General features: G+C 48.2%; 1 protein-coding gene across 1 annotated transcript in view; it reads right to left on the reverse strand.

The window, feature by feature from the left end:
* The window catches only part of LOC147718365 (START domain-containing protein 10-like), a 114,779-nt gene that overhangs the window by 22,917 nt on the left and 69,302 nt on the right, over nucleotides 1-22,560 (reverse strand). Inside the window, exons 2-4 of the mRNA XM_086918321.1 lie at nucleotides 7,805-7,952; nucleotides 7,503-7,606; nucleotides 3,254-3,371 (exon numbers count right to left, since the gene is read on the reverse strand). Coding sequence (XP_086774447.1) covers nucleotides 3,254-3,371; nucleotides 7,503-7,606; nucleotides 7,805-7,952 — 370 coding nt within the window. The remainder of the gene's footprint in view (nucleotides 1-3,253; nucleotides 3,372-7,502; nucleotides 7,607-7,804; nucleotides 7,953-22,560) is intronic.

Below are 22,560 nucleotides of genomic sequence, written 5' to 3' on the forward strand. Positions count from 1 at the left end.
CCCCATACAGCTAAGTCCAAAATAACAAGTAAATTCCAAGATCTGGGGCTGGTGTTGGACAAAAGGGAAATCACAATTAATTGGAAGGCTGCTGGGGGGGGCCTAGCTATGCTAGGTGGAAGGCCGCAATGCTTACATGGGCGGGGAGTGAGAGTGTGTTTCGCCTACAACAGGCCCAGAGGTCCCACAATGAGGTGGTGTTGGAAGCCGCCCAGGCGTGGGAAGCCGTAGTTACAGAATTTAAGGCTACCGAGGCGAACTCTGGGTCCGACCTGAGTGTGCACTCAGGGAGTGAGACATTGCAGGCGCCTGTGACATTATAAGGAATGAAAGGTGTGAGTGTGCCCCCTTCCCTGATATAGTCATGAACTCCCATAAGATTTGTAAATACGATTCTCTGCACAGTCCTGTACCTAGAGAGGAGTAGTTGCATTAATATTGTATATTTCCTTAGCAAGTATACCTCTACGTTACAACAGGTTGCATTATTTGTAATGGGAGGAGGTTTGGATTGCCTGACTGTTCTTGGATAATTGTTTTTTTATTTACCCTGACCTCTTATATGGACTATTATTGAATGCCATGTGGCCTTATTGCTATTTTAATTGAGACAGTAGTGCTTGTTTGATAATACTCAACTACTGGATGTGTTGATGGTTGAAAATTAATAAACAGATTTAAAAAAAAACAAAAAAACAATCACTGCTTTTCTTCGGCTTCCCTGGTTGCTCCAGGCTTGCCCCGACTCCCCTGTGTGTAGTGAGTTGCCTGGACCTTGCTGGTCTGAACCGTAACATTTCTTGACCATCTTCATGGGTTAATGCTGCAAAGGCTTGTTGGTGCTCCAGCCGGACATCGACCCCTCAGCGCTCTACAACCTTCGTGGGACAGCTCGAATCCAGCTGTTGGTCATCCTCAAAGTCTCCTGGTCCCGGTGGCTGCAGAGTCAAGAACCCCCTCAATGCATCCGAAGCACCAGACAGTGGGCATTCATCTACGAGCCCCTGGTCACTCCTGAGTGACCCAAACGCTGTCCCATCTGCTTTCAGGTACCCTTCATCCCGAATCCACCTTTGGATTCAACTGACACTTTTCTTCTTTCCCACAGTGGCATTCCCTTTAAGTCCTCCATTGAGATCGACAGGCGGTTTCCGACACCACTTCGGCCCTATGCACCCGGTTTCCTTGGGATAGGTAACTCTGGTACTACAGTATCCATGGGTGGGGTGGCTCTTCAACCTTATATGATTCAAAGGGCTTCCTCGTAATCCACTGGGAAAGTTCCTAAAACTTTAAAACTGCAACTGCGACTCTCCCATAGAATTGTACGGCAAACGCAGTTGTGTTCCCACACTACTCTTGTCCCGCTACTTACTCACCTAGGGTGGTTCCTTGGGGTCCCAGTGATTCTACATCTTCTAGACACGGTCTTGACTCGAGTCGTGGTTCTTATACCACTATTTTAGTATATGGTTTGGTCTCCTCCTGGAGCCCACTGTGTATTACTGCTACTTTCGATTGTTTCTATACTGCAGTATTGTGTGCTTTGTGTTCATCTGCGTGTAGCAGATACTATGAGGTATATAGAGTGTTTTAATAATAAACACTTTATTATAACTACTGTGTGGTTCTTTCATTTAACCGATACAATAAGGTTGCATTCTGGTAAAACGAACTGCTTAACATTCCTTCAAGACTAAGCCAGACGGCTGATCTCCATAGCTACCACTTGGATAGCGTCCTAAGGTCCTCTTAAATCACCATAAGGGTTGTTTGGACTGGTGCAAGGTGCCCACTTTAATTAGTGGAAATCATATACCAGGCCAACTTCTCACAGACCTTGATTGCCGAACGAGTCTTCAAACATCAGATTGTTCACTACGCCCAAATGAAACTTGACAAGTCCACAGACAGTGAAGCCAGTCGCCTGAATAGCTTCATTACTGTTTCCGGAATAGTTTTTATTCCAGTTTCCTCAAACATAATCTGAGCCTTAGATTGAATTCATACACCTTTCCAATCCTGACTCTCCCTCCGTTTTCTCCTACAACAAGAACCCCTCCTTTGTAGACATCTTTCTCCAGATCTCTAGATATCACCGCTAACGCCTCTCTCAAATTATAAATATTTGCAATAAAAAAACCTTGCAAGAGTTGTTGTTTCGTCCAACTCTACCTTCTATTGTCCGATCAAGCCAGTTATCCCCAGCACAGAAGTTCAAGACATGATCATTTCCGGCCATATCGCCAGAATGGTTTATTTTTCTGATGAACATACTTTAACACCTCTTCTCCCCTCCGTTGGCAGACAGACACACACACACACACACATACACACCCACCCACCCACCCTCCCTCCCCCCGCACCCCCTAGTTCCCCTACTGCTCAATTGTAAATACAATCTGAGAACAATCAGCTACTTGGTGGTCAGCAGCAGGTTTTACCACCAATCCTAGCAAACCCGGCAATGGCTCGCTGTCGAACGAGGGACCGAGGTGTGCTTCAGTGGGCGTTGGGCTCTTAGAACACATCTACGAAGCCCTGATGTACCAACATCATCGCTACAGAGCCCAAAGGGCTTGCTGGAAACAAGTTGGAAACAGGAACCCACTTGAAAGGTCTCCACATCTCCAAAGTTGCATTCATTTCATGGAAGCACTTGGCTATGTAGCACACTCCCTGGCGCATGATCCGTGATGTTCTAAAGTTCGGGGAACCTTCTCAGAACAACTCACTCTACACACGATGCTGATGCATAGCATTTCATTTCTGACGTTGGAGATGCCGTCTCACTACACACCAATACGAGGCACACACCCTTTAACAAATTGTGCCATTGAGTTACTCCCCAAGTGCACAAAGCATATTGTTCACCCACCACAGGAGATTAGATGCCAACCGCATAAAAAAGTCTCCCTACCATCTGCACCAGTGTTTAGTCCTCCTGTGAGACTGGTCGGAGGCACCGCACTCCCCCTGCCCTTTAATTCAGAATGACCACGGTGAGGATGAAGACCGTGCTCCTTTGTCAGGTCTTTGATGAGCAAGATAAGCCTTCACCCAGGTCAACCCTGAGGAGCAGTCCTCATCACAGAGGTGCCTGCTTCCTGTTCAACATGAAGGGTGTCTGTGTGGCACTGACACTAGAGGGCAATAACAACCACCAGATACAATAATCACCCTCCTAAACCCCAAAAACAACCGACCAGAAAGGCCAATCCATGGACGCAGACAGCCACTTTTCATGCCTTACCTTTGGGATCCACCTGAGCCAAGTATGTCAGAATGCAGCTGTTGGGACCGGTTGAGGTGATGAGATAGCCGGCCAGGAGGGAGACGGCACGAACACGATCCCTCCGGGGAGGGTAGTCCTATGGAGTCAAAAAGGACGCATTGAGTTAAGCTGCTGTACCCTCCTCACAGCTGAAAGTCAATGCACAATGTGAGCCTGACCTCAATGGGCGCTGCTCATCCCACACCCCCTGCCATGACCAAGGACCTCTACGTCCGCACATGCACAGTCAATGCCATCTGCACTCAATGCACAATGCGACTAACCTCAATGGGCACTGCTCATCTCACACCAAGCCAGGACCTTGGACCTCTAAGTCAGGACATACATGATCAATTGTATAGATTATAAGAAATGTGGGGAAAAGCAGCAGCAGGCCTTTGGTTCCGCACCTCAGTCCCAATTCCAATATTATATCAAAGCAATCGTGCAAACAACCCCTACGTCAGCTGCTGGGTGACGTCACTGTGCTCCATATAACAAGATACTTCTTAATACTGCTGGGGGTGCACAATTTAAAAAGTCCAGAGAGGCAAAAGGTGTATGAAAATAACTTTTTTTATCCAAAAGAACTTGAATGAATAAAGATCAATTGCATCAAAAGATCAGCCAATGCGTTTCTCTCCCTCACTGGGAGCTTCCTCAGGGCAAAATATAAATGAGACTTCAATTGATCTGAACCGATGCAAAAGCTATCCAGATGTTTGGATTAGAAGTGTAGTAGACTGTATTAGCGCTGATAGAAGTAGAGACCAAATTAATTCCAACGGTCCAATGTTTCGTGTGCCAGCAAATCGTATTACTGAGGCATATATTTGCCGAGGCAGGGATTCTGTGATCACTGGTTCCAAACCTCAAATTATAACTGGAAACTACACAGGCAAAGATTCCGCCTCAGGGTGGAATGAACAATCTCCAAGGTAGAATTGCCTTCGGAGAATTCACATGAAGAATCCCAAAGTGATTCTAGTCTGTGGTCCTAAGAATATATGTATGTAGGCTACTTGCAGCAGGCACGACTTGGGATAATTCCGCTCTCAATTCACGGGAAGGGTAAAGTATCAGAGACGCATTGTCTCACCTCGTCCAACAGTCCGGACAGAAATCGTAAGACGCAGCGTAATGTGGCGTGTAAGACCCGTGCACATGTCTTTTGGTCTCTACTTCTATCAGCGCTAATACCGTGGAACACGGATTCAAGGATGCCGCTCATCAGCTACAGGCTGAGGTCACCGCCTCCCTCGTCAGCTACAGGCTGAGGTCACCGCCTCCCTCGTCAGCTACAGGCTGAGGTCACCGCCTCCCTCGTCAGCTACAGGCTGAGGTCACCGCCTCCCTCGTCAGCTACAGGCTGAGGTCACCGCCTCCCTCGTCAGCTACAGGCTGAGGTCACCGCCTCCCCATCAGCTATATGCTAAGGTCACCGCCTCCCCATCAGCTATATGCTAAGGTCACCGCCTCCCCATCAGCTATATGCTAAGGTCACCGCCTCCCCATCAGCTATATGCTAAGGTCACCGCCTCCCCATCAGCTATATGCTAAGGTCACCGCCTCCCCATCAGCTATATGCTAAGGTCACCGCCTCCCCATCAGCTATGCTAAGGTCACCGCCTCCCCATCAGCTATAGGCTAAGGTCACCGCCTCAATCATCAACTATAGGCTAAGGTCACCACCTCTCATCATCTATAGGCTAAGGTCACCACCTCTCTCATCATCTATAGGTTAAGGTCACCACCTCCCCCATTAGCTAAGCGCTAAGGTCACCGCCTCCCTCATCGTCTATGTGCTAAGGTCAATTAATCAATCAGGTATTTTTAAAGAGTGCCAAATCGCCCATGAGGGCTCAAGGCGCTGGAGTAGCTGCTTTCTCCGTGGTGAATATTCATTCACACAGCCAGGTTTTGACTCCGTTCCTAAACTGCTGGGGCAAAGGGGTGGTCCTCTAATGTGAAAAGGAGCAGCCTACGCTGTTGCTTCAGGGGAAATCTATGAGGAAGAGGAAGGCGGATCACAGGTGTCTGGTTAGTTGATGTAAGCTGGTCCTTAGTTGTATAGGGCTTTGTACGCGTGGGTCAACAACTTGAACTGGCATCTCTTCAGGATCGGGAGCCAGTGTACCTTCTTAAGGTAGGGTGTGATGGGGGTATGTCTAGGAAGGTTGAGGATGAGTGGCCGCTGTGTTTTGTATGGTCTGTAGGATCTTCAAGAAGCGTGCAGGGATTCCTACATAATGAGTGCTCCCGTAGTCTAGCCTGCGTGACGGTCCTTCTGGTGTTGACTGAGAACCACATGAAGATCTGGTGGAGCATGTGTAGAGTTTGGAAGCAGGCGGATGAGAAAATGTTTACCTGTTTCTGCATGAAAAGCTTGTTGTCCAAGATTATACAGAGGTTGCGGGCAGGGGATGGGCTGAGTTCAGCAGGCCACCGTGCTTCGTTCCATGGAGGTGCTGGTCCCAAAGAGGAGGACTTCCATCTGGTCTATGTTGACCTTCAGACAGAAGTCCTTCATTCAGTCAGCGACGTTCATCAAACATCTGTGGACATTTGCTCTGGGGGGGTTCTTCTGACAGCATAATAATGAGCTGGGTGTCGTTGGCGTAGGAGATTATGCTGAATCGTGTGTTCTGACAGTGCTAGCCAGGGGGGGGGGGGGGAGGGGGGGTATGTTGAAGAGAGTGGGGCTGAGGGATGATCCTTGGGGGGGATGCCGCAGATGATCTTCTTGGGTTTAGAGTTGAACAGTGGGAGACTGATTCTCTAGGTTCTTCCAACGAGGTAACTATTTCAATGTGGTGGAGTCTGTTGATCAAGATTTGATGGCAGACTGTGTCGAAGGTGGCCGACAGGTCCAGGAGGATGAGGGCTGCCATTTCGCCATGTCCAGGAGGGCCCGGATGTCATCGGTGGCTGCGATCAGGGCTGATTGTGCTGTGGTTGCCCTGAATCCGGATCGAGAGGTGTCCAGGAGGTTGTTTTGTTCCAGGTGTTACAGCCTCCCCCATCTGCTCTGTTCTGAGGTCACCACCTCTCTCATCTGCTACGTGCTAAATTCACCACCTACCATCTCAGTTTCACTCATCTTGTGCTTCAGACGTATCTCAATCAATGTTTGCTGGATCAGTTTTCCTGCTCATCTGTCCTGTGCCCTGCCCCCTTTCTGTCATCAAACTTGTGTCTTGGCCCACTCTCTGCTCCCGCATGGTAGTCCCTTCTCTCACAGGAGATGTTACAAAAAGGTGCTGAACACTAACACTATTCCACAGTCACTAGCTGTCTTGGCGCTGGACAGTTCCTGGATGGAGAGCCTCATGTCTGCAGTAGGATATAGCCTTCCCACTGGGTCTTAGCCAAGGCCAGTGAAGGATGACATACCCCCCCCCTTACCTGTCCGCAGGAAGCGTGATATGGCCGGAAAGTGGGTGAGGGGTGGTAGGAGACCTACTCCCACAGCTGAAGACCAAGTGCACAAACCTTAGCACAGCTTTCTGCGCATCAGGCAGAAGCAACTCACTTCCATCCAGGAGGTTCAGCAGAAGACTTTAGTTTTAAGAGCTGAAGACTGAACTTCACAGCATTTCTATTAGAGTGTAAACGAAAGTCTAACCCAGAGGAGAGCACGAGGCCCTGAGAGCCACATGGACAATTATTTCTTCTTTTGCAAACTTCTGCGTTGCCAGATTCAAGCCCATCTAACATCTTGCCAATTTGTAGCACAAAAAAATAAAACTTAAAAGGATTAATCTAATGGACTATAAAGCTAAGCGGTGAAGGGAAATATTGACAATGTCTACCGGAAGCGGTAAAATGATCCAAGGTAGGACCACCATGGAGGGGCCAGAATACTGAGACACATTTCGGTTTAATCTTGGACATGTTTGAGAATGAAATAGCAGTTAAGAAAGTAAGATAGGAGGACTCAGCAGTCTTGAATAATCATCGAGGCTTGAGGGCACACCTAGTTCAGTTGGTTCTCTAAACAGCTGCTAAATCTTTGAGGACCTTCTCCAATGGTTTACAGACCTGTGGCCAATGAGTGGAGAAAACATTCTGGGCGAAGCATCTACGCCAGAGTCACTTTGTCGCAAAGGCTAGTATAAATGTTGGTTTGAACCACACTGCTCTTCATGTGGACAGGTCCAGCCTGTCCAGTCTATCTGTCCCTCACTCTCACCCTGCGGTCCCTTCCCTCGGCTGAAAAGATACTCACCGGGTGCTTGACCGAGAAGTTGATTATCATATAGTGCTTGCTCAGGACCAGCCAGGACCGCAGGGTCACCACATCTCGATTCTTCAAGGGTTTCGGACATTTCCCTAAACAGAAAAAAATTCAATTCAAAAGGAGAACTGAAATTGAATCAAAACATTCCCATGAGCAGCCGTACACTTTTGAATATCATTGCCTTGAGATCTGAGGCAAGCACTAAGGTTGGGAGAGGGGAAGAGAGCTCTGCTGAGCTTCTGAGAGTCCTGGCATTGACCGGAGCTGCCACTGCCCTCAATGGTACTCACAGGAGTAGTAGCCCACGTCTGCGTTGGCGCTGATGCGGGCAATATCTCTGGTCTCGATCATGCTGATGTCCCACTTCTTGCGATACTCGATGTCGTGCAGAACGTCGTACAAGGTCTCCGCAGGTACATCCTTTATCGCAAACTGGCACTGCAGATTGAAGGAGCAGGAGAGTCAGTCATGTGCACCTCTGTGGTGTTCTACACCGATCCCCACTGGAGAGTTCCCAGCTCCTGCATATCAGAGCGGATGCAACCCCTACTACAAATTCACATCAGCTGCTGCAACACTCCACTCCAGTATAACCAAAGACAACCCCAGCAGGGCTTTTCTTCATCACAGATTAACCCTGCACTTCAATGGAGACTCCCTCTCGTGCAGCGACGCCATGCTCAACACTTGAGTGAGGAGAAACCAGGGATTCTTAACCTGTGGTCTGAGGATCCCTGGGGGTCCACAAGGACTATTCAGAGCCTGTGACTGGTTTACAAAATTAAATATTAAAATGAATACAGTACAAAAAATAAGCACAATTTAAAATGTGCAAACGTTCTACATTTATTTCATAGTGAATTAAAACACAATATTTCAATATTTGAGCACTTGTTTGATGTGTTCCTGTATTTTTGCGTATTGTTTTGAGGTTCAAATCATCCAAATTGCATAGCCTTTGAGGTTCCCCGGTTTCTAATTGTAACTGAATCGGGGTCACTGGATTACAGTAATGATTCAGCAGGGATCCACAGAAGTCAAAAGATTAAGAACCACTGCTTTAAACAATTCAATGAAGACCTCCATCCATCTATCTATAGGGATTTTATTCTTCAGGATTGCCCTTTCCTCCTTTGCCTTGGGCGCCGTAGCGAGCTATGAAATATACATAAGTAACATCATAACATTTCATATGAAAATTGCATGTTTGGTAATATTTGATCTCTACCTGTACTGCAGGGTTTTAAATGCAAATGAAACTTTTCTTAAATACTTAGGACACCTATAGTTAGCAACACTGTACTTTTCACTTTGTTGGAGCCCCTCATCTGCTGCCCAATCTCCATCTGCACATTCATGGAGTAGAGCTAACTGCAACAACCATCACACTCTGCACTTCTATACAGCATCACACGCCTAAAGCTGTGCCACCCTTTACAACAGCACTCACTACTTCCAGTGATCCCACCCCTTGCGTGTGAACAAAGGGCACCGCTGTGTACACTTCAATGGAAAACCAAAACTCACCAGTCCCTTACCAGCCAGTGAATAGAGCCCTCGTTTTTTATGAGGACTGCGTACCAGGTGCTAGATTTCTTTCTAAAGTTAAGTCTGGGGCCAATGTTGGCCGATGGAGCGATTCACGATCCGATCTCAACTTTGCGATTACTGAACCAGACTGACTTGGTGAGCTTGGAGCCCAGATTGGTAAATGAGAAGCAATGATTTCAGTGGGGCCAGTTTTACTTGTTTGCGAGCATGGTACGTTTCAGATGCATCCTTGGCTTGTATAGATGTGCACTACTGTTCAAAGTAGGGTGCACCTACCCTGAAACCGCTCCGGTCTAGTATGATTCCCATAAACCCCCGGAAAGTGGAGAGAAGCGCCCACCCAAAGTCTGGTAAAGAAATTGGTCACAATAGGGGAGTGAAGGGGGTGACCGTCAGTGCAGACCACAAGCTCAGCAAAACATTGTGCAAAATGACCTAAATAGGCTCCATAATAAATACTGAAAGAGACCACTCCTGCCCTGAGTGATGTACAGAGGTGGTGCAACTTTACATCCCCTATAGAAGCTGAGAAACCGCTTGGTTCTAGAGCAGCACAGATCTCAAACTGGTTCTTCATTAGTCCCACAGGCAGCAGGGCTCGTTGGCTCCTTTGCTCTGTTAAGTGCAGCCCATTCTCCGCTCTTAAGGTACGCGGGGCTCTCCTTGAAGGGCACAGTGTGCAGCGCTTCGAGCAGAGCTGACTGGTTCAGACTCAATCCTTGCCTGCTCTTGCCGGGACATAGTCCACCGCTCCTCTGTATGAGTACACCGAGTCTTTCATGGCCATGAGAGACCCTAGAACAAAGTAGTGGTCACACTGACCAGTATTTGTGCTCAGAGTTGACCTATCAGCTCCCTTGCACATTTCAACAGTGGGAGGGAATTCTCCAATTAAATCCTGCATGCCCATCGTATGAGCAACACAGTGCTTAATTTAATCCGGTGGTTTGTGGTGCTGGGCACCGAAACGTAATGGTCAACACCGGCACTTATGATAGTTGAGCATTCTAAAGTGCCTGCTGATGTGCTCTCTTAATGCATTCCACTGAACAGAAGGGGACTACCTGTGCAAGGTGCTGGATTGAAGAACCTGAATTCAATCTGAAAAGAATTATGAAGGCCAAAGTTGTTCATCTGCAGACTAAAATTAAGGGTCGTCGTTACTGCCTCCGACCATGTGGGATCCCTTCAAGGCTCCCGCACGCGGTACTCACAGGTTAACACCTGTATGCACCGCTGGTCAGGATCATTAAGCACCTGACTCCATGAAGACATCCCCTCATTACACTCCTGCCTTTCACAATCACACAGCCAAGAAGAGCAAACACTGCTGTTACAAAAGGCAAGGATATTACTAGGAGTGTCTCAAACCAATGTCTGATCAAAGAGAAACCCTGCTCTTGAGCTCCGCAGAGTCGGCAGACCTACCACACCTGGGGCAATCACCTCTTGGCGCCCGTCAGGTACAGTAACGTCTGTCGGGGAGACGGGGGTTCTCTTTGACAGTGAGGTCTACGTGGAGCCTCCGCTCAATGCAGTCAGCAAAGCATGCGACATCTGAAGTACACTGACAATAGTACTGATTACCCTGATATCAAACAGCAGGTCTCGGAGGAACAATGACATTGCAAATGCTACGGAGTCTTGCCCCAGATTTGCGAATCGCTAGAGATGTGAATCCCAAACATCTGGGTAAAGGAGTTGGTTTATCAAATTGCAAACTAAAGTCTTCTAAAGACCACACAGTGAATCCACAAACGTAATGGTAGGAGTTTGAGAGTTGGGGAGTGCCATCATGTTTCGGGAACCATCTCCCTGTGAATTCTGGAGTCACGAAGAGCTATCAATGTCAAGTAGAGATTATACGGAGAGCATGGGTTAAGTAAGGAGCTCATGCCCTCATTCTTTCTACTTCCAAAACAAAACCATCACTTCCAGGCACGCACCTTAAAGCTGTGCCAGATATCGCCGGGAGGGGTGATATTGTGCCCATTATTTGGTTTTGAGAGTTGATGCTCATAGGTCATGGTGGCTACCTTAAACTGTTTATGGAAGACTGGCATTAGACCAACCACGTTCAGCACAAACCGCAGAGCCCACCTAGGACCATGGAAAAGTTCCAAGCACTGGGCCTTGTGCTATTCAACAAGCGCACAGATAACAGGACCGCGCAGGGATGAGGTTTGTATGATCTGATCAAGATTTCAAATGTGAGCATTAATGGCAAACACCACTCAAGGGAACAAGCCCGAAACTGAAGAGCGGGCGAGAAGACTGCTATCACCAATGCGCCACATATAAAAAAAGAGAAGTTGCGTGGACACGGGTGGTAAGGCAAGGACAATCTGCAGAGCACCTTCCTCTGGAATTGTAGAGTAAAGCTGGGAGGATGGCGGAGCAGGGTGCCGGTGCATCACTGTTATAACCTTCATTTAGTAACCAGACATCTGAAGCTACACATTTAAACTGTGGTCAAACGTGGAGTACCTGGAGCACGCACACCATGCAGACTCAGGAAAAAAAATCCTTAAAGCCAAGAGATTATGCAAATGTTGACCCGCCCTCGGAGGCCAACACTCTGCTCATTCTCATCAGGTTGAGCTTAGCTCTTTGCACTCCACTTCAGAGGTCCAGCAGTGTGACGGTCAGCGAGTGCCCAAGAAAGACTCGATCTGTGTGATATTAGGATCCTGAAAACACTTCAGACTGCACATTTACAGCCACCTCTCAGAGGCCACTCACAGCGAAGAATGTGAACAAGAGAACCACCTCAAAGGGTACCCCTAAAGAGACAAGGCTATCAAATGACCCATGAGGACACAAAATAACCCTCACCTTCTACAACACAAGCCTGTACTCGTATGTGAAGTGTGTGCTACCTCTACAGCTCAACACCCACCTCTAAAGCTCAATCCTGAGCCTCACAACGGCAGCAACACTAGCCAATGCACCTACATGAAGAAATGCCACCTAAAGAAGCCACGGTCTCATTGGAGACTCCCTCAACCCGGAACGGCAAACTCTACTTCCTGAAAAAGCAAACTATGCCCCGCAAGCAAAACCCCATCCCATCCAGGAACCGCCGCCTCTACATATCAACAAAGACTCCCTCATCTCTCGGAACGCCAACATCTGCACATCAATGAAGACTCCCTCCCGTCCAGGAACCGCCACCTCTACATAGCAACAAAGACTCACTCATCTCCAGGAACAACAACGCCTACACATCAATGAAGACTCCTTCCCATTCAGGAACTGCCGCCCCCACATAACAACAAAGACTCACTCATCTCTCGGAACGCCAACATCTGCACATCAATGAAGAGTCCCTCCCGTCCAGGAACCGTCGCCTCAACATAGCAACAAAGACTCGCTCATCTCTCGGAACGCCAACATCTGCACATCAATGAAGACTCCCTCCTGTCCAGGAACCGCCAGGAACCGCCGCCTCTACATATCAACAAAGACTCACTCATCTCTCGGAACGCCAACATCTGCACATCAATGAAGACTCCCTCCCATTCAGGAACCGCCGCCTCTACATATCAACAAAGACTCACTCATCTCCAGGAACAACACCTACACATCTTTGAGGCGCACACCTCCATGGAGACTCCCTTATCCACAGAAACGCAACCTCTACACCTCAACTGACGCACCCTCTCCTCCAGAAACTGCAACATTGAACCTCAAAGAAGACTTCCAACCACTACATCTCAAGGATGACGGTCTCTTACCCAGAGGCTACACCTCAAAGGGGACTCCCTCACCCCCTGGAACAGCAACCCCTCCCTCTCAATGGAGACTGCCTTACTGCCAAGAACACCAAAGTCTGCACTTCACCCCCCCTCAATCCCCGGGACCATCATCATCTGCACCTTGGGGCCTCCCACTCACAGGAACTATACCTCAGTGGAGAGCAGTGGACCCCATATTCTTATGTACGGCCCTCCTTTTGGCGAGGGTAGATTGGTTGAACCCTCTGTTGGGTGCGCGGCCCTCCTTTTGGCGAGGGTAGATTGGTTGAACCCTCTGTTGGGTGTGCGGCCCTCCTTTTGGCGAGGATAGATTGGTTGAACCCTAGGTTGGATGCACGGCCCTCCTTTTGGCGAGGGTAGATTGGATGAACCCTAGGTTGGGTGCACAGCCCTCCTTTTGGCGAGGATAGATTGGTTGAACCCTAGGTTGGATGCGAGGCCCTTATTTTGGCGAGGGTAGATTGGTTGAACCCTAGGTTGGATGCACGGCCCTCCTTTTGGCGAGGGTAGATTGGATGAACCCTAGGTTGGGTGCACGGCTTGACAGTGTGCATTTGAACGTGGAGGTCCTGAGGCGGAAGCCGGGACCTGGTATGAAAGATTGTTGCTCTGCTCTAGCGGAAAACTGCTTTTAAATGCGCAAACTTGATTGCTTTTAAAGAACAATTTTAAAAGTGTAATTTCTCTTCTGTGACACTGACGCCTTTGTTGGGCTACACCTCACTCCCTTGTTCCCGCCCCACCGCAGCTGTCAGGCGCTGCCGGGGACCATAGCGGAATCAACTTCAGGTGAGGAGCAGGCGAGCTGCACAGTGCTCGGCCCCTCCCACCTTTAACCTTTAAAAACCCCGTTCACAGCGCGAGCACCGATTGACAGTGTGCATTTGAACGTGGAGGTCCTGAGGCGGAAGCCGGGACCTGGTATGAAAGATTGTTGCTCTGCTCCAGCGGAAAACTGCTTTTAAATGCGCAAACTTGATTGCTTTTAAAGAACAATTTTAAAAGTGTAATTTCTCTTCTGTGACACTGACGCCTTTGTTGGGCTACACCTCACTCCCTTGTTCCCGCCCCACCGCAGCTGTCAGGCGCTGCCAGGGACCCTAGCGGAATCAACTTCAGGTGAGGAGCAGGCGAGCTGCACAGTGCTCGGCCCCTCCCACCTTTATGGCTACTAATGAACCACCCCCTTAGGAAGCGCAGCGGACGAGCGCAGCAGGCGCGTCGACGGCGCGCCGAAGACAAGCCCGTCTGCGCCCGTCCACGACCTGCCGGGACCAGGGGCAGACAATGCTGCCCGTCCCAGTGTCTACACGAGGTCAGCCCTCCTGAGCTACAGAAATAAAGGACAGGGCCTGCTATCAAGAGACCCCCTTAGTCGCCTCTGTTCCAATGGCATCCTGTCCCAGGGCTGTCATTTAACCACCCCGGCGCTACAACATATGCAGAGAGATTCACTCCCGCCACCGCTCACTATTTTCTACCTAAACACTCGCTCCCTGGTAAAACACCAGTTGGACATCTTTCTCCTATTCGATACAGAAAAACCGGACATTCTCCTGCTCACGGAGACATGGTTAAACCCCAACTCTGCTCCCGACATCATCGCAGCACTCCCACCCAACTACTACATCATCCACGCTGATCGTATCAGCGGGAAAGGGGGAGGAGTCGCAGCTATTATTCGTTCCAACCTGACCGTCACCTCCCTCGCTGGCCTCCTGCTGGAGGAGTCAGACAACCTTGTGCTGAAAATCACCACTCCTGACTCGACAATCGCGTGTGTTCTACTGTACAGACCCCCGACCCCAATGCCTACATTTCCTATGAATCTGGCCGACCAACTTGCTAATCTAGCACTCGAACACCCTAAAATCTTTTTCATTGGAGACCTAAATTATTGGTACAAAGACCCCCTAGAGGGCCCCCACTCAGCCGAACTGTCGGACCTCCTATCCAACTTAAATCTTACCCAACTAGTCTCCTCTGCCACTCACTGTAAGGGCCACATCCTCGACCAGTTATGGTCTAACACCACTTGTACCACTGCCCCAACCATATCACCATGCATCTGGTCTGATCATGCCCTCTTGCAATTTAACCTTTGCATCTCCCCTGTGACCACTGCCGCACCTGTCGGTGGTGGGTCAGCCAGGAATTGGAACTCAATCAACAAACCAGCTTTTTTAGAGTCACTAGCCAACACCATCCCACCTACTCATGACGAGATCAATTCCTCGGTCTCCTCGCTCACCAGCTGGCTCAATACGGCCAGGGATTCTCATGCCCCTCTTAAAAAAATCAAACGGGCAAGACGCGCTGACGCCAACCGGTGGTTCTCCACCGACTTAAAAGCAAGGAAATTGACCTTACGACAATTAGAACGCCAATGGCGTAGGAAGTACGACGCTGACTTAAAAAAAACCTTTATGGAAGCTAGGAAAGAATACATGACGGCCATCCGGACGGCCAAAGCATCCTACTTTTCCTCTAAAATTTTGGAATCCACAAATAAGTCTAAAGACATCTTTTCCATCCTCAACGAACTTACAAACCTTGATACAGTCCGACCCAAGATCATCCCTACCCAGTCGTTATGTGATTCACTTAACGTCTACTTCATCGACAAAATACTGGACATCAAAGCCAGCATTCCTCGACCAGTGTCCCCCCTCACTTCTGGCATGTCAATCAAGCCGAACCATTACACCTTGAGCAGGTTCCCACCCATCACCCAGGACCATTTTTGGGAATTACTATCTAGAGTAAAATCTGGTGCTCCTTCAGATAGCTGCCCGCCCCACATCCTAAAAGAGTGTTTCCTGACCCACCCTGCCCTTACTATTTTGAACAAATCCTTGACTCTTGGCCTAGTCCCCACAGCTTTTAAAGAAGTCATAGTCATCCCGCTCCTAAAAAAAACGGGGGCAGACCCAGCCTGCAAGGCCAACTTTCGGCCGATCTCACTGCTGCCCTATTTGGCAAAAGTTCTTGAGGCACATGTGGCCAAATGTTTATCTAATTTCCTTGAGGAATCCTCCTGCTTCGACCCTCATCAGGCAGGCTTTCGACCTGCTCATTCTACCGAAGCAGTAGTCACAACAGTTCTGGACACCCTGCGAGACTGTGCTGACAGACACTCTCCGCAAGCCCTGGTGCTCTTGGACCTCTCGGCCGCCTTTGACACGGTCGACCACAACATCTTGGTCGACCGTGTCGAACAAGCCGGCGTCGGGGAACTAGCAGCCGGCTGGCTGAGATCCTTCCTGACTGACCGTAACCAAACTCTGCGTCTAGGTGACTTAATGGGCACCAAACAGGCCATCACCTGCGGAGTGCCACAGGGCTCCTCCCTGTCTCCTCACCTATTTAATCTGTACATTCTCCCTCTGATCCAGACCTTAAGAGATAATCAGGTGAGTCTCTTCAACTACGCAGACGACTTACAGCTGCTATTCACCATCGATAACACCGAAGACTCCATACGGCACTTCCAGTCCACCATGAGTTTCATCAAAACTTGGATGGACCAGAATCAGCTCAAATTAAATCCGGGCAAAACGGAACTAGTCCTGACTGGCGATAGCAGCAAGTACTGGGGCCCGCACTACTGGCCTTCTGAACTAGGCCAAGTCCCAACACCCTCCCTGTCAGCCAAAACACTAGGAGTCACTGTGGACCGGGACTTATCTCTTAAAACTCAAGTTGGTCAAGTGGTCTCCAAGTGTTTCTTCCAACTGAAGAAAATCCGGAAGGTACGCCGCCTGCTCACAACCGAGGCACTAACCCAGGTGGTGATGGCTACTGTAGTATCCCATCTGGATTACGCAAACGCCATCTACCTAGGTCTTCCCAACTACCTAGTTAAGCGACTCCAGATGGCACAGAACCATGCCGCAAGGTTAATTCTGAACCGCGCCAGGCAGCCACCCCCCTCCTTAGGAAACTACACTGGCTCCCGGTGGCCCAACGATGTGCCTTCAAAACTGGCTGCATAATTTTCAAGTCCTTATACTGTAAAAGCCCACTATTCATCAACAATCTGATTTCCAAATACACCCCGTCCCGCAACCTACGCTCACGCCATCAGAACCTCCTGCAGTCGCCTACCTTCAACTTAAAGCGTGCAGGAGGTCGTAGGTTTGCCACCCTCGCTCCCTGCTTGTGGAACTCTCTCCCGATAGAGTCCCGGAATTGTCAAGACCTCCTTTCCTTCCGGAAAGCCTTGAAGACCTGGCTTTTCAGACAAGCATTTTCATAACTCCCTTCCCTCTATGTTCATGTTATTGCTGATCAAAGCGCCAAGCAACCAATCGGTAAAAGTGCGCTCTAAAAGTACTTTAATAACATAACATAACATAACGGCCCTCCTTTTGGCGAGGATAGATTGGTTGAACCCTCAGCTGGGTGCGCGGCCCTCCTTTTGGCGAGGGTAGATTGGTTGGATGCGCGCCCCTCTTTTTGGTGGGGGTAGATTGGTTGAACGCTCTGTTGGGTGCGCGGCCCTCCTTTTGGCGAGGGTAGATTGGTTGGATGCGCGCCCCTCTTTTTGGTGGGGGGAGATTGGTTGAACGCTCTGTTGGGTGCGCGGCCCTCCTTTTGGCGAGGGTAGATTGGTTGGATGCGCGCCCCTCTTTTTGGTGGGGGGAGATTGGTTGAACCCTCTGTTGGGTGCGCGGCCCTCCTTTTGGCGAGGGTAGATTGGTTGGATGCGCGCCCCTCTTTTTGGTGAGGGTAGGTTGGTTGAACCCTCCATTGGATGCGCGGCCCTCCTTTTGGCGAGGGTAGGTTGGTTGAACCCTCTGTTGGATCCTGTCAGTAAAAACTAGAGAGGCTTACCCCAATGGTTTATGCCTGACCCGAGGCTTTAAGCAGGCCGGGTCCCTCCGGGTTCAGACCCTGCTGTAATTTAAAACGGACTTTTACCGGGTCCATTTCGGGCCCTGTATTCATGTCACTAACTGTTCATGCAGAAATACTCATCAATTTCAGAATAACGGGTGCAAAAAAAGTTGCGACACTTCATGTCGTTCCGGTTTTTATTTCACGTAGTTTACTTAATCTGCCCTTCCGTAGGAGTGTGTGTTTTCCAGGATATTGTTACTTATTTTTTTTCAGGAAACCTGTGCTGCTGCCAGGTGTGGTCTGCAGCGTCTGCGGACACATTATAAAAAGGGAAATGACACATTTATATGGGGGGAGGGGGGAGAAGGGGAGAAGGGGAGAGAGAGGGAGAGACAGAGAGAGACCCGTCTTCAACTCCATGTCGTTAGACTATTTGAATAACTGAACACAAAGCGCGGCCTGGGCCATCGGAGCAGAGCCGGCCTTTGCTCGGAGAGCGCCCTCGGCAAAACCAGACACCGTCACACCGCTCCATCCCCACCTGTGCTCTTTAATTCACTCTACGGGTTGTAAATTTGGTTAGCATAGGTGGAAGAAAAAACTAAACACGTACACACACAATAGTGCCAGCTGCGTTCAGAAATTAAACACTTCTCTGGAACTACGTCGGAGGGAGACGGCCGCAGGGACCTGCGGCGCCCTCTGGAGGTCAGCACCCTGGGCATGGGCTGAGCTCGCACATGATAAGCAGGGGCGGTGGGCGAGATTTTAAAGTGATGGGGCGCTTAGTGATTTGCATACAGCACCGTAGCAAGCGAGCGCAGCGAGCGATCCCGAACCCCAAAAGGGGGGGTTGGGGGGTACCCCTCCCCCCCCAAGAAATTTTTTGAAGAAAAATCGTGCTTTTTCAAGCAAATTTGAGAAAGCAGGAAGGTTAATAAAGCAATTGTGAAAGTGCAGTTATTACATTAATAGATGGCATAACATAGGTAGCTGCTTATTCAGTATAACCACAGAGCTTCATACATTCCGTCCTATTATGCCCCTCTTCAAAATGCGGCAGCAAAACTCACTCTGCCACAGCTGCAGCCAGAAAGGTTTCCTTTGTTCATCAAGTGTTATTTTCAGATAGATTTCTTTGCTGTTGTGGGACAGAGACAGAGCTGTAGGGCTAAATCAAACATTTACTCTTCTGGGGCAACAAAACGAGTGCAGTTGAGATGGGTAGTAAAACAACACCTACTACAACACGCCAAAAGTAATTCAGCATATACAGTCTACTATATAACGGTCATTATTAATATAAGGAAACACCTGCCTAGGTAAAGCACTTTATATTAAATATATTGGACCAGATTCAAAAAGTCATTTTAGTGATAAACTTATGTTTGAGCTGAAAATAGCTGCATATATACCTGCTAGGCATTCAGAAAATGAGCGTTGCTGCTAGAAATGCTTTAATAATTTGTAATTGTATACCACAATTGCTTGGAATTACACAGTAATCTCTATGCAAGGGGTCAAGAGTGACGAGATCAATGGACCCACCGCGGCTGTTGAGGGTGCAACTGAAGGCATGATACCTGCATGAGCAAAGGCCCATAGGAGTACTTTTTCTATTTCCAGAAACACATATTGGTATACAGAAAGCAGGCAAATGGCAGAAAGAAAACACTTAAAAAAGGAACCGGATGTAGGCTAACAAAACGAAACTGTCCAATTACGAAAAACAGGACTTCTTCAATACAATAGGCAAAACTGAAAAATAGGAGGAAGATGAAAGAAATAGAGAGGGGAAGAAGGAGGGGCAGGTCGAGAAGAGAACATAAAACAAGTGAGCTGTTCAGCGAGAAAGTGAATCACAAAAAGGGGTAAGTATAACGGGTATAAAAACAAAAAGAAAAGAATGTTCTATGTGTATTGAGAAAGTTTTTATCTCGAAATTGCATTTAAAAAGTTCTAAGACTTTAGCTAAGTTAGATTCCAAAACCTAGAGCCTGTCTGTTAATCTTGGACATTTCGATGAAACAGGTTAACAGAAACTGAGTTTACCGATTTGGTGTTCAACAACAATCTGTTTTTTCAGATATGTTACACAAAGTTGGAGAATAATTTGGTCCCCATATACACTGATAAGTGTGGTCGCTAGTACTCAGGCTCCACAGCCAAAAGTGCAAGGGTGGATGGAAATTTGAGAGCCCACGTACCACCTACAAGATGACTTAATTTAAATTATTTAAGTCTCATAAGACTAGAGTACTCTTTAAATAAACATCTGAAATGAGTGTCCTGGTACACAGGAGAGTAAATATTGAGAATGCCCAACAAGCCACAGTGCTGTCACGTGGCCGGCTTCTCTCTTGTCTCTAATTGTGAAGCTGGTCTTTTCAAACTTCTATCTCCCCATTTTACCTTAACTGGAACGCTGATCTATCGTCCTCCGGGCTCGGCGGGTGCATGGGCCTCCTCTTTTCCTGAACTTATTGCCCCCCTAATAGCACAATCTACTAATTTTCTTGTTGTAGGTGACCTAAATATTCATTTTAACTCAGTTTCGTGCTCAATTACCACTCGCCTATTACAGGATCTTGCAGCGTTAGACCTTCATCTCCATAATTCCGGCCCTACGCACAAGGCCGGCAATCTATTAGACCCCATTATCTCCAACCTTACTTGCATCTCCTATCATTCTTCCTCTCCGGTTACTTGGTCTGATCATTTTATTATTAATTTTTCAGTTAAGATGTCTCTATTTCCTCCACGACCGTACATCCTCAAAGCTAGTAGGAACTGGAAACGCTTAGACAAAGATAAATTAAACACTCTTCTTGCTAATTCGAAACCTACGTTTTCCAGCGCAACTACTAAAGAGGTGCCTACTGTCAGATCATGGCCGATAACAGCCTTGGATTCTTGCCTTCCTACTCAAAGAAATAAATCACAGATTCACCACCCTCCGGCACCCTGGTTCAATGACTCGTTGCGTCAAGAAAAATCCTGTTGCAAAAAACTGGAACGCATTTGGCGTTCCAGTTACTGCACAGATCATAAAATAAAATACAAGGCTGCCCTTAAAGCCTACCACTCTGCCTGTGATATCGCTAGGGCTAATTATGCTAATAGCACCATACTCACTGCTCAAAACAGGCCGAAGGCCCTGTTTAAAGTAATCAAAGATCTCTCTGGTGCGTCTTCTTCACCTAAGGATCCTTGCCTGGACACTGCACAGTGTAATGCCCTCGCAAATTTCTTTCTCGAGAAAATTGACAGGATCTATGATATTTTCAATGCTACTCCTGCTGTACCCACTCACCCTGATTATGTTCCTCTTACTTCCCTTTCTGATGATATCATTAGTTCAATGCCCACTGCCCCCCTACTTCACTTCTGGGAACCAATCTCCCCTCTGCTTCTAAAAAAATATCTTCAAGATATAAAATCTGGCTCTCCCCTTGACCCGATGCCTCCTCAAATTTTGAGTACCCTGGATCCAGCCTTACTCCAGGTTATTCTGGATGTTTTGAATGCATCATTGACTGAAGCTATTGTTCCTAATGAATGGAAACACGCGATGGTGGTTCCATTGTTAAAAAAGGCCAACGCTGATCCAAACAACCCTTCCAATTTTCGTCCTATTTCCTTGCTTTCATGTTTCTCTAAAATTCTTGAGAAGCATGTCAACTCTTTGCTTAGTACTTATGTCGAAGCTTCTAATTGTCTTCACTGTTCACAGTCCGGGTTCAGGGCTGACTTTTCCACTGAGACCACTCTTCTCGGTGTGTCAGAGACCATCAGAAGACAGGTGGACAATGGGGAGACAGTGGCACTCATCTTACTTGATTTGAGTGCCGCATTCGATACGGTCTCCCACACCATCTTATTGTCCACCCTGAAATCTGTGGGTGTTGATGGCTCCGCCCTGGCCTGGATTGCTAACTTTCTTTCTGATCGCACTTTTCAAGTCTTTTCCTCTACTTCTGTTTCTTCAATACTCCCTTCCCCTCACGGTGTTCCCCAAGGGTCTATTCTCAGCCCTCTTTTCTTTAATTTGTACGTGAGACCCCTTGCATTTTTGGCAGAACAAGCTGGTCTCACAATTTATTCCTATGCTGACGATACTCAAATCGTCTACTCACTCTCCACCAATAAACATTTTCCTACGTCCTCTCTTCAGTCCGGACTGAAACAGATATCTGACTGGATATACAAACATAAATTAAAATTAAACGGGGACAAGACCGAACTGCTTCTGTTTGGTCCAGATACTTCACTCTGGGGCCCGCAACATTGGCCTCCGGAGATGGGCCCTCTACCTATTCCATCTGTGACAGCCCGCAACCTTGGGGTCCTCCTTGACAACCAGCTATCTTTCAAGCAACACGTTGTAAAAGTCTCCGCCACCTGTACTACCATCATCAGGTGGCTGAGGAAAATTACGTGGATGCTGCCTGCTGACACCCTGAGGACTGTAGTCCAAGCTCTCGTCACCTCACGCATGGACTATGGGAACATTCTACTCTTGGGTGCCTGTAAGGAGGTCATAAGGAAGTATCAGGTGGTACAGAACATGGCAGTTCGCCGTATATGTAACCTGCCTGCCAGATCCTCAGTCACTATTCATTTGCGCAAACTGCATTGGTTGCGAATTGAGAGCCGAGTGAAATTCAAAGCACTCTGCCTAATGCACCATATTAAGACCTGTAAAGCCCCGAAATACATATCCTCTCTGGTGCAGCAATATGTTCCCCCCCGCACGCTGAGGTCCTCTACTCAAAATAAGTTTAGTATACCTCGTGTGAACAGAGCTAAAATGGGTGGACGTTCGTTTTCCCTGTTAGCACCTTCTTTATGGAATTCGTTACCTCAAGCCTTGCGTTCTGAAATGTGTTACCTGA

This window comes from Lissotriton vulgaris, chromosome 4_1, assembly GCF_964263255.1.
Source record: "Lissotriton vulgaris chromosome 4_1, aLisVul1.2, whole genome shotgun sequence".
Lineage (NCBI taxonomy): Eukaryota > Metazoa > Chordata > Amphibia > Caudata > Salamandridae > Lissotriton > Lissotriton vulgaris.